Here is a 21,065-nt window from a genome sequence, read left to right on the forward strand (position 1 = left end):
AGTCGTGACTATAGAAATTCACTACTCGCCCACACCTGAAAATCTGTGATCCAAGTAATTAAAAAATGGCCCAATAAAAATGTTATAACCCTAACCCTAAGAATTTTGGATAGAGTCTAGGGCTTTAACTTGCTAAAAGGAAGGGAACAATGGACTTTACGATAAGAGCATCACAGTTATGTGTGCACGTGCATGTTTTTTTCTTCGAATATTCAAACCGGCAAAAAGCTATTTGAATATTCAGTTGATGATTGGATATTTGGTACGTTTCAGGCAGCCCTAAATACTGGTTATGAAAAGAAAACTGTTATAACCCAAATTTAAATTTTTGTTCATTTGTTTAGCTTGCGTTAGGTAATGTTATCAGTGCATTGGGCGACCCAGCAAAGAAATCCAGCCATGTTCCATACAGGGACTCCAAGCTGACCAGACTACTGCAAGACTCATTGGGCGGCAACAGGTACCAGACCAACGCAAGCTGATTTGTGTTTTTACACATTTATGAAATAATCTTTAGGGATACTCATATCAAATATATGTTATGTCAAAAAGAGACTCTTCTGGTCAGCTGTTAATTAAATACAATTGAAATATATTTCTTCTCATGCACAGTGATTGTTTATGTTAAGAATAATGTACGAGGAGCGTGCCTTTCGTGGGTGAGAATGGCCCAAAGGCAAAGCGCGAGGGCTATTCATGTAAAATATATGTTGTGTCAAAAGCAGACTCGTCTGGTAAGTTGTTGATTAAATATAATTAAAATGCATTTCTTCTTATGTACAATGGTTTATTTTGTGAAAACGGATTTTAAATTTTTTGTTCTTCAGTCAAACCCTCATGATAGCCTGCGTGAGTCCCTCGGATCGCGACTTCATGGAGACACTGAACACGTTACGCTACGCAAACCGCGCCAAGAACATCAAGAACGTTGTGGTGGCCAATCAGGACAAGACAAGCCGGCAGCTGGCCGCACTCAGGAACGAGATCAGGGAACTACAGGAAGAACTTGTGGAATACAAACAGGTCAGTTTTAATACTGGTGCCTAAAGCCCCAGTTACACATTCACGGTTTGGAGCTACAGATATCCACAGTTTAAATTTCGTGATAAACCGTGGGAGTACCGTATACATCATTTAGTAACTCCATGGTTATCCGTCATCTTCCTTGGGTATTCGTGGAGGGGCTACGGAAGTTTTAAACTTCCGTAGTGAATCGTCATGAAAATGTATATATGTAGTGCAATTGTGAGACATCCGTAGGACAACGGTACTACTTTGTAGTACGTGTTCGTGGCTATTCGTACATATTCTTGGAGATTCGTAGCTCTTTCATGGTAGAAATCTCGCTACGAATGTCCTACGGATATGCCCGGATATGCTAGGATTCTGCTAAGGTTGTACTACGGACATGTATGCTTTATTCGTAGGAGAACCTTGGTCATATGTGGCCCAATCGCAGACAACCGTGGCGTTAACATTATTAATACCGTCAATTTTCTTTGACGATCTGTCCATATTCTTGACAAAACGTGGTGTATTCATAGAGAAACCGTTGGACATCCGTCCTGAAACCGTAGTGCATTCTTAGAAAGTCAATTTCTCCACAAATCTTGACGGTTCATCATGATCGATTGATTCTTGGTAAACCATGGATATTCGTGGCTCCAACCGTGAAAGTGTGACTGGGGCTTTATGATGTTTACTCATTTCACCCTCCAAAACGCTTAAAGGGCCCATACAATGTAATAGTTGAATGCAATTTAAAAAAATGCTCCGTAGTGTCCCATTTAATTTTATTTTAAATTTTTATTTTGGTTTTTTTTCTCAAGGGTTTTATGATGCCTGTTTGGTTTTAAGCTAATGGCAATTTCTATATTCATGAGCAAAACTTAATGTAATTTTTAGTCAGAAACCGCAATGCTACAACCATTTTCTAAGCGCCAAAAGTTTTCAGAATTGTTGATATTTTTCTTGTCGTAAAATTTCTTTTCTTTGGGGATTTGTTTTTTCACAAATGTTTTTCGATGAGCACATTTTTGGGTTTACTATTTGAACCAAAAAAAATCTGTTATCAGAACAGTGTGTGCCTAACATTACATCACTGCAATGGCGCCCTCAGGTGTCAGAAAAAGCATGGAGAATTTTAAATGTTTAACACTAACTCCCTAGCAAATGCTAGGAGCTATACCCATCCTGGCAAATTCAAACACCGTATAGAAACTGCACACACATATTTCTGACTTTGATTCTGGAGGTGTGCCAACCCAATGTAAAAGACTGTCAGTTCAGGGATACTGTACCCATCCTGACAGATTCCTACAAAACATGCCATTGGGGTTTGATGGGTTGATTTCTGTTAGGGTTAAACATTTACAGTTTTCCCATATACTTTTCTGGACAACTGAGGACGCTGTTGCTGTGATGTCATTTCAGAAAGACACTGTTCAGCTTAGGGGTTTTCTGTTCAAATTGTGAACCACAAAATGTGCTCACTGAAAACATTTGTGAAAACAAGTTTGCTCATTGGCTTACTGTCATGTACTGACCCAACAACAAATCATAGTTCAGTCGGAAAAGGGGGGTATCGTGCACCCTCGGAAATCAATTTCTAATCAACGTTTCTAGGTCAGAAAAAATGCGTAGAAAACGATTTGCTACATTGTATGTTAAAAAATTCAAAAAATGTCCCACGTATTGTTTTTATGCAAATTAGTGCCGCCATTACCGAAAAATCTATTTGTAACTATATCTCAGCCAATATTGCATATAACGGAACGAACTAGGTGTCTAAACCAATGTTTTCAAGGTCAGAGATCACAATAAAACTATTCTGGAAGTGACCACATGTGTCTGTGGCATAGGAATATGCAAATTAGTGCCGCAAATACCGGAAAGTCATGTTTTTGGCATATCTCGGCCAATATAGCACATAACTACACAAGTAAGGTGTCTAAACCCATGTTTTGAAGGTCAAGTATCATTAGAAGACCATTCACGAAGTAACTATGTGTGTCTTTGGCATGAAAATATGTAAATTATAAAGTGTCGGTTTATCATATATTTGATTTTTAGCCAATATCTCGGCCAATATTGCACATAACTACACAAGTCAGGTTTCTAAACCCATGTTTTGAGAGTCAGGTATCATTAGAAGACCATTCACGAAGTAACTATGTGTGTCCTTGGCAGGTAAATATGTAAATTCTAAAGTGTCGATTTATCAGAAATTTGATTTTTAGCCAATATCTCGGCCAATATTGCAGCTAATGTTGACAGAAGGGTTTTTGATAAGCAATAATGATCAAAGTTTATTTTAAACCATCATATTCAAAATAAACTGTAATATTGGCTGAAATTGAATATAATTTGGCTGAAAATCATTTTTTTGATAAACCGGCAATTTAGAATTTACATATTTTCATGCCAAAAACACACATAGTTACTTCGTGAATGGTCTTCTAATGATACCTAACCCTCAAAACATGGGTTTAGACACCTTACTTGTGTAGTTAAGTGCAATATTGGCCGAGATATTGGCTAAAAATCAAATATCTGATAAACCGACACTTTATAATTTACATATTTTCATGCCAAAGACACACATAGTTACTTTTTGAATGGTCTTCTAATGATACTTGACCCTCAAAACATGGGTTTAGACACCTTACTGGTGTAGTTATGTGCTATATTGGCCGAGATATGCCAAAAACATGACTTTCCGGTATTAGCGGCACTAATTTGCATATTCCTATGCCACAGACACATGTGGTCACTTCCAGAATAGTTTTATTGTGATCTCTGACCTTGAAAACATGGGTTTAGACACCTAGTTCGTTCAGTTATCTGCAATATTGGCTGAGATATAATTAAAAATAGATTTTTCGGTAATGGCGGCACTAATTTGCATAAAAACAATACGTGGGACATTTTTTGAATTTTTTAACATAGCAAATCGTTTTCTACGCATTTTTTCTGACCTAGAAACGTTGATTAGAAATTGATTTCCGAGGGTGCACGATACCCCCCTTTTCCGACTAAACTATCACTAAAGAAAAGAAAATTCACGACAGCAAAATATCCAAAATTCTGGACATTTTCGGTGCTGAAATAGCTGTAACATTGAAGTTTCTGCTCGAAAATGACATGACACTTTTGCTCATGATTATGGAAATTCAAATTAGCATAAAAACCAAAAAGGCACCAAAATGGAAAAACGAAAATTTATTGAAAATAAGGTTACATTGGACACAAAGGTGCATTTTGAAGAATTGCATTAATAAAAGAATCACATTGCATGGGCCCTTTAGAGGGCCATTACAATGTACATTGTACTTTTTTAGTGCAGCTGAGACTGTCTTTAAAATGTTTCATTGGCCCAGCGATCAGGGGTAATAATGATGTAAAGTGCTTTGATCTTAGTTAAAAGCCCTATACATGTACATATAAGTACCCATTATTATTATTTGGTGCAGGGTAAACGGCAAATCAACTCAGAAGGCGTCGAAGAAATCAACGACCTCTTTCATGAAAACACGATGCTCCAGACAGAAATTGAAAACCTACGCCAGCGAGTCAAAGCCATGCAGGAGACCATTGATTCGCAAACGTCGAGGATCTCGGTGCTAGTCGCTGAGCAGGCTCGGGCGAGGCTCAGCAGCATGGTGGGGACCGGGGAAGGGGGTGGGGGAGGCGAGGAGATGATGTCAATGGTGGAGGGATACGTCAAGGAGATTGAGGATTTGAGGTAAGCAGCCTATTGGTCATTTCTATTGGTGGAGGGTCTGTCACATGGGTCATTTTATCCATTCCTATTGGTCGAGAGCCCATCACATGGGTAGTTTCACACCAACACTCATAAATACCTATTCATAAATACCTAAGACAATTTACCCATTCCTATTGGCCGAGATCCTTTCCCGTGGCCGGTTTTAATTGGTTGATAAAGACCGGCTGGCTGGTCTTAAACACTTTTGCAGCAATTTAAAGACGTCAGGGAATTGTAAGGTCAGGGAACCAGTCTAGCTGGTTTGTAGCCGTTCATAGGTACTGTTAGGTGCGCGTCAATTGCAAACAAAATGCGGACTAACTAAATATGGGAAATTGTGGGCAGTATTTGAAAGAAGGCAGCTTTTGATACAAAATTGATACGAAAATACCACTTTTCTTGAAAATGACAGCACACCAGGTGCCATGATTTTACAGGATGCTTTAGACTGTCATTCACTAACAGTCCAGTACGGTATTTTATAATAATTTGGTAGTTTTGTTTTTGCTTGATGTTTGCAAATGTTGTATATATTCCCTTTAAAACACTGCTGAGAACTGTTCACTACTGGGCCAGTTATAAATGTGGCCTGTGAACTGGGACAACACATTTTTTCCGTCTTTGTATTTTATTTTTAAGGAAGCAAAATGATTTTTGATGCTTTTGTGTTCTTGGGCACGACACTTTACTACAACTGTGTCTCTTCACCCAGGAGAATAAATGGGTACAGGCTGTGAGGGCAGAGACCAGATTACGCTTATTTTGGGCTGCTGCAAAAACTGGTCTCATGGTCTGATGAACAGGGGTAAAACGTGTACATGTAGTAATGAAGATGTATTGAGAATGTGATTTTGAGTTTATCTTTCCGTTTTCTGGTTTTATTTCTCAGAGCTAAACTAGTGGAGAGTGAGTCGCTGAATGCCGTCCTACGTCGGAAGAACGTCCACGAGTCCCCAGTCCGAATGCCGTTAAGATCACCAATGAGCCCAAGTCACATACCGCTGACTTCTAGCAGTGCGGACTTCAGGTATGAAGTCTAGTAAAACATCATTTCAATATATGGAACATAAAGCAGTGCAACTGTTCATTAACCAATATGTATCAATGTAAAGGCAGGGCGGTTTGGGGCAGTACAGGGAGTCGATGCAGGGAAGTTTTGAGACAGTACTGGGAGTCACAGGCACTTGGGGTGGTGCAGGGAGTACCAGGCAGGACGGTTTGGGACGATAAAGTGAGTAACAGGCAGGGTGGTTTGGAGTCGTACAGGGAGTAACAGGCAGGGCAGTTTGGGGCGGTTTGAGGAGTAACAGGCAAGGCGGTTTGGGGCCGTTCAGGGAGTAACAGATAGGGTGATTTGGACTTCTTGGTTAACTGTTGAATTTGTCAAATTTGCAAACATCTTGCATCGCTCTCATTGATAACATGTCACACAAAAAAAGTATTTCATTTTACACAAGTCTACAAGTATTCATGCCAAAAATTAGCTGTACCCTCTCAGTAGAAAACTAAAATTGTGTGGTAATAGTGTCTTTTAATCAGATAGATTTGATAAAAAAATCAAGATGGAGAAAACAAATTAACAGCAATCCCCATTCTATGGGATGTTTATGTTATTTCCCACTTAATAACGATGCATTGACCTTTGACACTACATGCAAAGTTCATTGACCAATCAAATCTTGCAACCATTTTCTTGGCCATGCAGTAGCAGACAGCGACATTACTCAGGTGAACGGTAAGTGAACAGGCCAACCATGTCATAGCATGCAAAAGTAGATGATTCTACAAACATCAATGCTTGAATAAATGTCCTTGTTCTGATCATAATCTTATGTTCACTGTGGTTTTTTTTTTTCAAGTTTCACCCCGAAATATTTATCAGCCCGGTTTTTGTTTCGCCTAAACAAGCTTTTGGGGAAACAATTCATTCTGTATAGTCTGTATCTCTGTGTCTCCTTATGATTCTATGTTGAAGTTTAGGTTAAGTTTTCGAAAGACATGTACAACTTCCACATGCTTGCATGGATTTTTGCTGAAACTTGGACGCAGTGACCTTTGGGTTGGAAGACACAATTCTTCATCGATTATAAAATGAGGTTAAAGGTCATGGAGGGGTCATTAGAGGTCATTGTTCAGATATGCTTCAAATGTTTTATTTGTCTACAGAATTCGATGAAGTTTAATGTCACTTGGATGGAGTGATCCTTGGGTGGGGGTTCATCACAACTCTTCTGAAATTGGAGGTCAAAGGTCATGCAGGGGTCATTTGAGTCGTTTAAATGCAGACAAATTGACTTATTTTAAGCACACAAAACATAGAGGGGATCGACCACGGAAAAAGGCGACACATGCGGTCTGTGGACCACTTGTTTCCAGAACCTCACAAACTCACATGTGATTTGTCAGATGCTGCTACTGTAAATATTTATCTTATTCCCCATGCATGTTTTTGTACAATAAAATTGATCGTGTTCCCTGTGTACAATCCATGTATGCAGCAGTCTCACCATTTAGTGCATGCTTAGTCCACCCCAGTGAAACTTTCATGTTCGCCATTACTTTCTCCCATTGCATGCATCAGATCATATTCAATTATATAACCAACATACAGATAGAACTCACATCACATGACATTCGTTATTACTCCCATTCTCGCCGGGGCTCAAAAAGTCCCATTCGCTCGTGAGAATGGGAAATACTATTGAACAGTTACACATGTAACTTCATTCCTTACACATGTAAGGATCATTCTTGTTCCACGACGCGGTATTTGTGTGCAAATACATGCTCTCCAGTGGTGTGCGCGTTCAGCGTAGCGCGTATTGTTCCAAAGGGCCAACGCTCCAGAGAGAAATTCATTTTCCACCAATTTTGTATTGAAATCTAAGTTCAAAAAAATGACAAGGATCTATGTCAGTTATATAAAACAAATATTGAGTGGCTTTAAATTGTGAAATGGGAGGAATATTATCACCCAGTAAAAACTGGACTTTTCCATTTCACGAGGCGAGAGTCTAGATTTTACCTTGTGACAATATTCCTCCCATTCCACGCTGAGCCACTCAATATTTGTACACCATTTTTTTTCTTATGCATGTTTGTCGATGTATGCATGTATATTGTACACACTTCACGTATTGATTTTCCACATGGGAATCCTTCATCTTCATATATGTTTTCCCGTGGATGTTTTCTATTGTAGTGATGTGCATTTACGGGTAGTATGGGAACCGTATTGAAGTAACAGACGGGGTACCCATAAAAGAAAGCCTACCCCAAAATTGAAATTAGTATGGGAACCAGGTACCCTATTGAAGTAACAGACGGGGTTCCCATAAACGAAAGCCTACCCCAAAATTGAAATTAGTATGGGAACCAGGTACCCTATTGAAGTAACAGACGGGGTTCCCATAAACGAAAGCCTACCCCAAAATTGAAATTAGTATGGGAACCAGGTACCCTATTGAAGTAACAGACGGGGTTCCCATAAACGAAAGCCTACCCCAAAATTGAAATTAGTATGGGAACCAGGTACCCTATTGAAGTAACAGACGGGGTGCCTATAAAAGAAAGCCCACCCCAAAATTGAAATTAGTATGGGAACCGGGTACCGTATTGAAGTAACAGACGGGGTACCCATAAACGAAAGCCTACCCCAGAATTGAAATGAGTATGGGAACCGGGTACCCATTGAAGTAACAGACGGGGTACCATAAACGAAAGCCTACCCCAGAATTGAAATTAGTATGGGAACCGGGTACCCTATTGAAGTAACAGACGGGGTACCCATAAACGAAAGCCTACCCCAGAATTGAAATTAGTATGGGAACCAGGTACCCAATTGAAGTAACAGACGGGGTACCCATAAAAGAAAGCCTACCCCAGAATTGAAATTAGTATGGGAACCAGGTACCCTATTGAAGTAACAGACGGGGTACCCATAAAAGAAAGCCTACCCCAAAATTGAAATTAGTATGGGAACCGGGTACCCTATTGAAGTAACAGACGGGGTACCCATAAAAGAAACCCTACCCCAAAATTGAAATTAGTATGGGAACCAGGTACCCTATTGAAGTAACAGACGGGGTACCCATAAAAGAAAGCCTACCCCAAAATTGAAATTAGTATGGGAACCGGGTACCCTATTGAAGTAACAGACGGGGTACCCATAAAAGAAACCCTACCCCAAAATTGAAATTAGTATGGGAACCAGGTACCCAATTGAAGTAACAGACGGGGTACCCATAAAAGAAAGCCTACCCCAAAATTGAAATTAGTATGGGAACCGGGTACCCTATTGAAGTAACAGACGGGGTACCCATAAAAGAAAGCCTACCCCAACATTGAAATTAGTATGGGAACCGGGTACCCAATTGAAGTAACAGACGGGGTACCATAAAAGAAAGCCTACCCCAGAATTGAAATTAGTATGGGAACCGGGTACCCTATTGAAGTAACAGACGGGGTACCCATAAAAGAAAGCCTACCCCAGAATTGAAATTAGTATGGGAACCGGGTACCCATTGAAGTAACAGACGGGGTACCCATAAACGAAAGCCTACCCCAAAATTGAAATTAGTATGGGAACCGGGTACCCAATTGAAGTAACAGACGGGGTACCATAAAAGAAAGCCTACCCAAAAATTGAAATTCCGTAAATTGTCTTAAGGGCTATGCCGTTGACTTTACTATGTAAAGTGCAACTTTCGCGAGTTTCATCTGTCGCACGTTAAATGCACATTAAACTGGAAAACTGTTTTGGTTTTCCATGTAGGTTTTCATTTTGTTATTTCCCACAATCGGTATTCAGAACCTTTCTTTTTGCACTTCTTAGAAGTTAAGTATTTTGTAAAGTTAACCCGATCCCATAATCTGGAACCGGTTCCTGACATCAGCAGTCGGGTTCTTACATTGTAGGTACCTGGTTCCCATGCACACTCCTGTTTAGGTTTCATAAAAATCACAGCCAGTCAACCCTGCTTTATGAAGGCAGGGAGCACTCAACTGTTAAAAACAGTCACCTGATCGATTTTGACTGCTGGCCTGGGTTGGCCGCGTTGAAATTGCCAGACATGTGTATACTTGCAACAAAGGCTAGTCACCAGCAGTCAGATCATGTGTCGAGCAAGCACTGTGACTTGTCAAACTGGGTCAACAGACATAGCAGGCAAGTTTTACATGTGGTCGCAGCTGTTTTATCACCCAAAGTCAAAGCATAGCTGTTTCAAGCTTAAACAGTCACAGCCCGTGAATCCTGCTTTATGAACATTTTGTAGGCTGGGAATTCCTAACCCTAACCCCCTAGTACATTTGTAGTTCCTCGGGACTACCCTGCTCAATCCAACAGAGTCCAACCAGAGTTTCCTGCTCAATCCACTATGCCTCATTTTCAGTTGTCTGTTGAATCCAACAGAGTCCAACATGGCATTGTAATGCGGTTCAGTTGCCTGCTGAATCCAACATTTTGCATGAGGAATGTACACAAGGGGTTAACTGCTCAATCCAACAGGCTCCATCGGGTATGTGACATAGAAGGATCCTGTTGGATTCAGCAGGGTTAGGGTTAATCGTCCTGCTATTTAAACAGTCACAGACAGTCAAAATTCACTTCCACTTCCCCTGCTACATGTATACTTTCAACAAATGTTAGTGACCAGCAGTCAGATCATGTGTCAGGCAAGCACTGTGACTTGTCAAACTGGGTCAACAGACATAGCAGGCAAGTTTTACATGTGGTCATCACAGCTGTTTTATCACCCAAAGTCAAAGCATAGCTGTATCAAGCTTAAACAGTCCCAGCCCGTGAATCCTGCTTTATGTACATTTTGTAGGCTGGGAATTCCTAACCCTAACCGCCTAGTACATTTGTAGTTCCTCGGGACTACCCTGCTCAATCCAACAGAGTCCACCCGGAGTTTCCTGCTCAATCAACCCTGCTTTACCGGTATTTTCAGTTGTCTGTTGAATCCAACGGAGTCCAAGATGGTGTTATAATGCGGTTCAGTTGCCTGCTGAATCCAACATTTTGCATCAGGAATGTACATGTCCATAAGGGGTTTACTGTTCAATCCAACAGGTTCCATCATGACCTACCCCGTAGTTGGATCCTGTTGGATTCAGCAGGGTTAGGGTTTTAACTGTTGAGAACTTGCAGTCACTTGTAAGTTTTTAACTGAAAGGACTTTTTGGCACAGTATGTATGTTTGCATCTATAGGAGCGTTAAGTCAACGTGGGACTGGATGACTTGTGATTGACTTGTGATTGACTGCCATGCATCACAAGTACTAAAACTACAACACTCCTGTTCTGTTCTTTTCAGCATCGAGGCAGAAATTCCAGAGAACAGTCGAGTGGCGTCCATCCTGGCTGAAGCCAGGAAGCAGGTTGTGCATGACCAGGAGAAGTTACGCCTGGTGGAAGCCTCCAAGGAGGCCTCCAAGGAAACGCGGAGCAAATCTAGATTACACAGGTACATTGTATGTCTAAAGACCGGCAGTTTCATGGTGCTACTCAAATAACACAAATTTAGCAACAGTCTCAAAGTGCTTCACATTTATTACCCCTGTTCATCAGGCCATGAGATGAGTTTCTCTGCAGCAACCCAAGATCTTTGCCATATGGTATCTCCTCCACAGGTGCTAGACTTGATGGCAAGTCGTTAGATAGTCATATTTTGTCTGTGAACTTCAGTCGAACTCCATTGGCGCGGGTGGTATAAGACCAGCACGTAATCAGCCGGGTTGCGACAAATCTAACAACTTGACAATTACGTTCTCTCAATGTTAATCATATATGCAAGCAGCGCAATACATATGCAGTGCATTTTTGCGTTGAGATCTAATCACGGACCGCTATGTAAATGAGGACTCATTCATTCTGTTATATGGGCAGTTCTTCTCAATACATCAGGGGCATGTTTGCAGTTGCAGATCAGACGACGTTTTAACGACCAAAACACTCACCTAGGTCAATTGTGTATAGAAATAAAATGTGTCATTGTGATAACTTGATTTATTTGAGTCATGTATGCCCTATAATGAATTTTGTAATGTTACACAACACAAAGTACAAGCCCTCGAAGTAATGAGAATGATCTTCCATGGCGGCCTAGGGAATTTGAACCAATCAGAGTGCTCGCATAGAGTTCGCTAGCGATTCAAAATGCTCCCATATGTTGTGTACATAATTAAAAAAAAATTTTCACCAAGTTGGTATAAATTGATCAGAAATAGTCGGCATCGTTTGGTCGTGGAACCAGACTGCGCGCATTGCAACGATATTTTGCATGCGTGGAGCCAGTAACTGTACATGAAACAATCACCGCCTTGGCACCAAGTCTAACTCCTTGGTGGAGAGGGCAATTGTTATAAAGTGTCTTGCCCAAGAACACAAGCACTATGTTCCCCGTGTAAGTTGGAACCCACGTACCATCGCACATGGGTTGGACAGCCATAATGTTCCTTTTCTTTGGTGATTCGTTGTGTCAGTACATTGCAGTAAGCCAATGAGCAAACCTTTCTCACAAATGTTTTCAATGAGCAAAATTTGGGCTCACAATTTGAACAGAAAAACCAGACCAGAACAGTGTCTTCCTGAAATGACATCACAGCAGCAGCGCCCTCAGTTGTCCGGAAAAGCTTGAAAAATATGAAATGTTTGAAATAAAGAGTACTTTTCACTAAAATTATTAATAAGGGATGTCAAAAATTTAAGACGGTTAAGGGGAGTAGAAAGTTGCACAAAATTGGTTCCTATATAAATTCATCGCACAGACCCTTTATGCTTGTATTTTTAATTCTTGTCACTACAGCCACTCTGACAGAGAAAACGAATCAGCAGATGAGAAAGAGGATGCAGCAGAGAAAGAAGACGGAACGACTGAGAAGCTGGAGAGAGATGAAGATGTTGACGAGGACGGTGGAGAGGAAGACGGTGATGAGGATGATGATGAGTTAGATGAAGATGACAAGGAAAGTAGCGATAGTGATTCAGAAGATGAAGATGAAACAGGTAAGAATTTGTCTGAAGTTCCAGGAAAACCTCCTTTGCAAATTCACACATGGCACAACTATTGTCAGCTTGACAGCAGTATTAAACTAGGGGATTGGAGGGCTATTTATTAAAATGTACATGTACATAGGATTGACAAACCTTTCTCGCACTGTATCGGCAAACACTTAGGAATTGTTCACAAATTGCATACAACCTCAAGGCTCCAAAATCATCCGTTATTTCTTGAATGTGGTCCTTGGAGGGGTGACCACTGCCTCAATCCTGCAAAATCATCCAGCAATCACTGTCAATATGTTGAGGCAGAGCCAGTGACATCCTGGAGCAGTGCGGAGGATTTCAAGTATACATAGCTGCCAACTGTTACAAATTTTTCGTAATTATTACGAATTGTTTGTTAAATTACGAAAATACGATTTGCCACTAAAACATTATGAATTTCCCATTTTCTACCTAACGAAAAAAAACAAACTTGTAAAGTATCGTTTTTGACCGAAAACTTATGGCGAAATGTCGCGATAATGGATGGACTGGTGACAAGTCTAATAAGAATGCAGTCAAGCACCTGATAGACATCAATGCAGTGTGCGCAGTGGAGTACTTGAGGACCAGACTCAAACTATTTTTCAATGATGTGTCATTTGTGTGAATCTCGTGGATGTGTGGTTGTGTGTACTGTATGTGAGTACTTTTCAGTGACGATCGTGACCACATTCGGTCACTTATTGCCGGGATGAGACCCATCAGTGCGAGATTTTAATCATGGAATTTAATAAGAGTATGGTTGGAATAATTGGTAATAGAGTTTGAGTTTGTCACAACGTCCAGAAAAGATAAATCAGCATGCGTTTGCAAGGTATGTTGCCGGGATATTTCTATTGCAATACGGTGGCCCTAAATCAATGTGTGTAAAAACATTGATACAAACTCGAAACTCCACATCGATAGCATGCATCTCAAAAAAATATGCGCACATGTTATTATTGTTATTATTTATTTGACTTCAACAAACAAATACAGACATTAAAACAAACTCAATTTAAATTTTTTTTTTCTAATATTATCTTTTGGCCTACAGTACATTATTATTCACAACAAGAAGGGTATGCACATATATGTGTACATGTAAACCATGTGCCTGTACTCGATGTTGGTAAACCTTTTGATAAAACGAGCAGTTGAAAATGACCGCGCGGGTTGATTACTAATTGGGATTTTGAAAAGTTGGCAGCTATGAGTATAATCTAGGTCTAAATTTATGCACGGCTGAGCATAAACATCACAAGGTCCGGCCCAAGACCGCAAGTGACACAAAGGACCTCAAGTGACTCCAAAAAAACCCACACATATTTGCCATACAGCGTCGATCCTTCAAAATCCTCCACTTATCATGCTACGAAGGGTTTAGTGGATTTGGGAAAGTTGGGGCTAACGTACCTTCTTTTGCCATCTTCTCTGCAGCACAATCCCAGCTTCAAGGGGATCTCGCGGACCTCGCCTGCGAGATCAACATCAAACAACGTCTGATTGAAGAACTGGAGACAAGCCAGCGCCGACTGCACACCCTGAAGGCGCAGTACGAGGAGAAAATGATGACGCTACAAGACAAGATACGAGGGACGGAAATGGAGAGAGACAAGATACTGGCAAATATGGGTAAGCCTTTATCCCTTTCCTTACCACATTATTTGTTGACTTGGCTCTCCCCAGGACCAAATTGTTTGCTCAGTCATGCGGAAATCACTAGAGCGTGCAAAATTGACCAAGAGTCGAAAAGTCTCTTTTTCAACCCAGGTTGTCACTGCCAAGGAGTGATTAAAATCAAAGGTGTTGTGTGTGAAGCTTGTTCCTTAAAACTGTACTCTTTTATGTGATGTAAAAATCAAGTCCATATGTGCAAAAATAAGAATGTTATGTCTGTTTGTTGACCTGGTCCCATTTATCAAACTGCAAGCCATTTCACAACATCGCCAAATGGCACTCCATACCTCAGAATTCTGAGTGGATACTTCTGAAGTAAATTTCTTTAATTTTTGCCATGGTAACACCACGAGTAAACTACACTATTAGAACCATCCGAAAACACTCTTTCAGCTGGTATATGGTTCTTGTATGGGCAGCGAAACGCACCAACATGCTGCCTTTCTGAAAAGTAGTGAATAAATCTGTGAGGTAGCTCAGTGCGTGGTTTCCTTGTCGACAAAATTCGTCCATGGTACTGAAAGGGTTAATGCAATGACCTCTGATAATTTGGAGAATAAACCTTGCGCATTTCAGGCTCTCTGACTGAAACAAGAACACAAGAGAAAGCCGAGAAGATCCGCAAGGAGTTTGAGATCAAACTCAAGAAGCTGACGAGCGAGAAGGAACGAATGCAGAAGGCCTCCAAGGAGCACTCCAAACTACTGAAGAACAAGTCGCAGTTCGAGCGTCAGATGAAGACGCTGACCTCTGACCTTAGTAAAATGAAGGAGACAAAGGTAGGTGTGCTTACTTTACCATTAGCACCAGGGCCCAATTTCATAGAGCTGCTTAAGCAGAAAATTTGCTTAAGCACGAAAAAACATTGCTTAGTAAAATTAGGTTACCGGCCAAAACTCCATGTGATGTACATTGCTTGTGACTGGTATTTAGCTGTTGTTTACTTAGCATAACAATCGCATGGAGTTTTGGCCGGTAACCTGATTTTATTAAGCAAGACGTTTTTGTGCTTAAGCAAATTTTGTACTTAAGCAGCTCTATGAAATTGGCCCCTGTTCTACTTTATATTAAATCATGAAAATTGTATTTGTTCCCTGAGGAATTCATAAAACTACAGAAAGCTATTAGCTTAGGGGAGGGGGGCTGTGAGGGGTACAGTGAGCAACATGCAGGGTGGTTTGGCTTAACACTTTTTTTGACTGGCAATCCGGAACCAAATTATTTTCAGGATGTGAAAAATACTAAAAGTTTGGTTAGCCTGTCTGGACTTAGCATGTAGCAAGTGTCAACTAAAAACAAATTGATTTGGTATAGCCCATATAATGTCAATAAGCCTGGTAGGACCAGGGGTTATTTACATGTAGAGTGAACAGGGAGTCATTTGGCACCGTGTCGGCTTCTCATGAACCAAACAATTGCAGGTTAACCCTAACTCCCAAGCATGATGTACTAGGTATGTACATATGGGAAACTGCACACACATATTTCTGACTTTGATTCTGGAGGTGTGCCAACCCAATGCAAAAGAATGTCAGTTTAGGGGTACTGTACCCATCTTGACAGATTCCAACAAAACATGCCGTTGGGGTTTGATGGGTTGAGTTCTGTTGGGGTTAAGGATGTTGTCATTGGATTGTTGCCAACTATATTCAAACTCTATGCCAGTTCAATATTTCAATGCGCATGTGCAAACTGATATGGGTACTAAGGGATTATTGAACACTCATCAAAGGCGCATGGAGACGGTCGCCTGACGGTCGCGCGTTAATTAATTACGAGCAGAATGGGCGTTCATGTAACATAGCGGAACATCGCGTCAGCGATTTTATGCAGAATCACCTTTGACTTGAATTACACTGTTCTTCATCGAGATAATGTGCTGTACTTCATCGAGTGGCCTACATAAAACAGTGCTTAATGTTGGTGAACAAAAGAGAGGTCAATGGACTCCGTGCATGAACAGCAGATGACGCTAAACGCTGTAGTTGGTTTGTGTGGGTAGGTACTCTTGACCTTTGCATTCTAAACATACACAAACCCGTTGCATCATCGTGTGAGCATCAGGCGCCACGGGAATTGCGGTCAAGAGTCCTCCAAGTTAATCCTCCTAACTTTATCTTTGCAACCGTTGGGGTACTCGGGCATGGAGTCTGTAGATTATGTGACTCCAATTGTGGGAAAAACCTTGACAGTCCACGGACTTGACCTTTGATCCTCTCCATGTCATAGGTCAAACTGATGAAACAGATCCGTGAGGAGCAGCAGAGATCCAGACAAAAAGACGTCGCCAGTAGCCGAGCCATCCAGAAATTGAAGAAAGAATCGCTCAAGCATGAAACCAGAATCAAGTCCCTGGAAGCTGAGGCTAAGCAAAAGGAAATAGTCCTCAAGAGAAGACAGGAAGAGGTACTGTTTCACTTTTACATACTCATGAATATTCATGATCTAAAACAGATTGAATTGGTCAGTGCTCAAGACAATAGGAGAGCAAACTGTATAAAATGGTCAGAAGCCAGGAAATGGGAATTCTTATATACATATTCATGACCTAGTTTGGATATTGAATTGGTCAGTGTAGAAACTAATTGAGCTGAAGGCAGGAAGACTTATTGTTACTCTTCGTAAATATTCATGAATTACATCGGGCACTTTCATTGGTCAGTCCAGAAGATTAAAGATCTGGAAAGGGAAGAGGTATTTGTACACTTCATGCATATTCATGAGCTAATGTGGACATTTTATTGGTTAGCTCTAAAGACAACAGGATGCTTGGTAGGAGGAGATAGGTATTGGAATATTCATGCATATTCATTAGCTACCGATAGGTTTGAGACAGTATTAATGAATACTTACAAGCTAGTGGGGAGATTTTCATGTGCTAAAGACAATACATGTAGGAGGCAAAAAAAGAGAGAAATAAACCTCAGGATATGACATGTAGAAGCATTGTTGCATTCATGCATATTCAAGAGTTACATGTAACATGGAGATTTCATTTTTACACTCATGCATATTCAAAACTATTATACATGGAGATTACATTGAACTTCAGTGGATAGCTGAGTTTTATCTTAATACATGCAGATATTATTTACATGGAAATATTGACTGTTCCTATTGATTTCAATTCCACAGGATTCATAAAAACTCAAGTTACTCAATTGTAGCCGTGGTGACTTGGTAGGTTATGTCTGAAAATGATTTCGTCCTATGACTCGTTTTTCTAGGTTAATCATCTTCGCAAGCAGTCCAAGCCCATGTCTGACAAAGTAGCCGGGCGCGTCACAAGTCGTCGCATCCATTCCCAGCAACACCAAGATGCCAAAACTAACGGACCGGCAACTTCGCTGCAGGCCGTCACGGCCGCAAGGCGAAAACATCCGCTGAGCGCCGCGACGCAGAAGAGACGGCACGAGCGGAAAGGCACCAGTGAATATTCCTCCAAGGCTGCAAAGCAGAAATGGATGCAGATTGACAGAAGGGTAACAGGCTCAACTTGTGCTTCCTGATTTGTTCTGAGATGTTATTTATTTTTCTTGCAAATATTTCTCTTTTCTTTAAGCTATAGTCCATCATTTGTAATTTGTGCATTTTGTTCGTTTGAAGCAACGAAAGTGCTCAAAATCTAAAGAAGGGTACTGAACAACTAACCTAATGAAGTTTCAGCTCAGCTTCAGCTGTGTATTCCGAGAAAAACAACATTCTAGGATCTCAATTTCAAATCAAAAGTTGCTGAATCATGTTTTGAATTGCGCCTGAATTCAGCGTCCGAGACACGTTCTCGCTGAGCCGATTGCAGCTACGCGATGTTGCGCAGCGATCCGACGAGTTATAGCAGCCGCGCGCGTGTGTGTGTCGTGCCAATGATTGCGCGCGCTTCGCCCAATAACAAAAAGAACTACTAATTTAAATTTTCCTACGGTGCGTCTTAAGAAGCACCGTTGGAAAGGCATTCTTTTGTTGATTACTTCAAAATGACAGCTTGCCAGAAAGAATAATTTCACAGGGAGTTTAGTCCCCTTACTATCTTTCAACCAAGTATGTTTTTCAACAATAATGACGCCAGCCACTTTTCGGATAGCTGCAAATGATGGACTATAGCTTTAAAAGTGAAGTTCTTTTATGATCTTCCTAAAAGTCAAATAATTGGTAAAAAGCTGTAAGCAAGTCATTGGCTTGAGCAAGCTTGCAGTTTTGAAGTCGAGTCTATCACAAGTCGACTCAAGTCCTCACAGGTCCATCTAAAAGTCCACACAAGTTCATCAGAGAACCTCACAAGTTCATTACAAGTCCTCACAAGTCCTTACAAGTATACAAGTCCACATGTCCTTACAAGACCAGCACACAAATCCTCACAAGCCCATCACAAGTGCTCATAAGTTCATCAAAAGACCCCACGAATCCATCACAAGTCATTACAAGTCCATCACACGTCCTCACGAGTCCATCAAAAGTCCTCACAAGTCCTTCAAGTCCATCAGAAGTCCTCACAAATCCAAGTCCTCAACAGTCCATCACAAGTACTCACAAGTCCATGGCAAGTCCATCACAAGTTCATTACAAGTCCTCACAAGTCCACAAGTCCTTACAAGACCAGCACACAAATCCTCACAAGCCCATTACAAGTGCTCATAAGTCCATCACAAAAGTCCTCACGAGTCCATCAAAAGTCCTCACAAGTCCTACAAGTCCATCAGAAGTCCTCACAAGTCCTACAAGTCCATCAGAAGTCCTCACAAATCCTCAAAAGTCCATCACAAGTCCACACAAGTCCTCACAAGTCCATGGTAAGTCATCACAGGTCCATCAGTCTCGAGTCAAGTCAAAAGCGTTTCAAATGAACTATGACAAAATCAATCCCTTGTTATTGAAATCAGCTGTCTACGTATATACCGTACATGATTGACAGTGTTGAGTACCCTTTGTATATAATGTACATGTATTTATTCAGGTGACAGACATAGTGAACCGACGCCAGACAATAACCCACATGGAGCGCGACATGGAACGCTACCTTCACCACCGACAGAGACTCAGCAAGAAACGGGAAAAGACCTTCCGCCGACGAGACGAGGCCATCCGAGCCGGAAAGGATGCCGCAACGATCACAGAGCTGAACGACCAGATAGACGGAATGAACGCCAATATTGAATATGTGCAGGAACAGATTACGGAGTGCCAGGCTAATATCATGGAAGTCATGGAAGGAAAGGTAAGGAATTTCAAATTCCAATGGATAGAATGAATGCCAGTATTGAATATGTGCAGGAACAGATTACAGAATGCCAGGCTAATATCATGGAAGTTATGGAAGGAAAGGTAAGGAATTTCAAATTCCAATGGATAGAATGAATGCCAGTATTGAATATGTGCAGGAACAGATTACAGAATGCCAGGCTAATATCATGGAAGTCATGGAAGGAAAGGTAAGGAATTACGAATTCCAATGGATAGAATGAATGCCAGTATTGAATATGTGCAGGAACAGATTACGGGATGCCAGGATAATATCATGGAAGTCATGGAATGAAAGGTAAGGAATTACGAATTCCAATGGATAGAATGAATGCCATTATTGAATATGTTCAGGAACAGATTACGGAATGCCAGGCTAATATCATGGAAGTCATGGAAGGAAAGGTAAGGAATTACGAATTCCAATGGATAGAATGAATGCCAGTATTGAATATGTGCCAGAACAGATTACGGAATGCCAGGCTAATATTGAAGGAAAGTTAAGGTGCAGGGAAACATGAGACAGATAAAAAGAATGCCATAAGGACTATGTTTAGGAACAGATTATGGAATGTAAGGGATATTTCAAGGAAGTCATGAAAGGAAAGGTAATATTTAAAGTCATGGAATTTTCGGCTTGGCTTCAAAATAACTTCGCAAAGTGTTTGCGAATGTTCGCCCGTTGCTAAGGGCAAGCCAGTATGCAAACTTCGCGGAGCTACTCGTCCATGCGTGGTTTAACCACGCATGGACGAGTAGCTCCGCGAAGTTTGCATACTGGCTTGCCCCTAGCAACGGGCGAACATTCGCAAACACTTAATAATGAGGTAGTCATGACTCCTGTGCCTTTGTCATGGTCCTACTAAATAAATCATATAGAGGAGTCTTATTATAGTAATGCAAAGTCAGCGGACGTGTGCCCAAATATATTGAGGTTTACTTGAGAGAGCGTTTGCGATCAGTTTTGAGAAGTAGCATGTGATCAAAATATTGATTTTTTTAATGCAGAAATGAGTCAAAAACACCATAACAAATTCAAACAGAGTAGCAAGTTTCCGCATGTGGTTAATTTGATTGTAAACAGGTTTTTAGGGTCAATCTGATATCATATGCTACATGTAAGTGAATTTGTTATACTGAAATAATTTATAAATAGTCAGGTTTTTTTTAAACTCTATTAATTTCTTTCATTATTTGATTATTTGTTTCACCACAGGAGGGAACATGGGTATGTGAAAACGAGTTTTTTTTTCAAACATTAAAATGTGTTTGATAGATTTTATTTCTGTGTGAACCACGGTATCACGTTGCTTTTTACACACATGTATGTTTTTAGATGTGTACAAAATCTCA

At 40.7% G+C, this 21,065-nt stretch overlaps 1 protein-coding gene across 2 annotated transcripts in view; it reads left to right on the plus strand.

Annotated features, from left to right (window-relative positions):
* The window catches only part of LOC119725847 (kinesin-like protein KIF21A), a 63,553-nt gene that overhangs the window by 16,643 nt on the left and 25,845 nt on the right, over window positions 1-21,065 (plus strand). For both annotated transcript variants that reach the window (XM_038197440.1, XM_038197439.1), the window contains exons 8-19: window positions 345-460; window positions 828-1,023; window positions 4,473-4,744; window positions 5,655-5,792; window positions 6,471-6,500; window positions 11,086-11,235; window positions 12,577-12,776; window positions 14,238-14,432; window positions 15,054-15,256; window positions 16,707-16,883; window positions 17,705-17,959; window positions 19,429-19,689. In XM_038197440.1, the coding sequence (XP_038053368.1) occupies window positions 345-460; window positions 828-1,023; window positions 4,473-4,744; window positions 5,655-5,792; window positions 6,471-6,500; window positions 11,086-11,235; window positions 12,577-12,776; window positions 14,238-14,432; window positions 15,054-15,256; window positions 16,707-16,883; window positions 17,705-17,959; window positions 19,429-19,689 (2,193 nt within the window). The remainder of the gene's footprint in view (window positions 1-344; window positions 461-827; window positions 1,024-4,472; window positions 4,745-5,654; window positions 5,793-6,470; window positions 6,501-11,085; window positions 11,236-12,576; window positions 12,777-14,237; window positions 14,433-15,053; window positions 15,257-16,706; window positions 16,884-17,704; window positions 17,960-19,428; window positions 19,690-21,065) is intronic.

This window comes from Patiria miniata, unplaced genomic scaffold, assembly GCF_015706575.1.
Source record: "Patiria miniata isolate m_02_andy unplaced genomic scaffold, ASM1570657v1 HiC_scaffold_19, whole genome shotgun sequence".
Lineage (NCBI taxonomy): Eukaryota > Metazoa > Echinodermata > Asteroidea > Valvatida > Asterinidae > Patiria > Patiria miniata.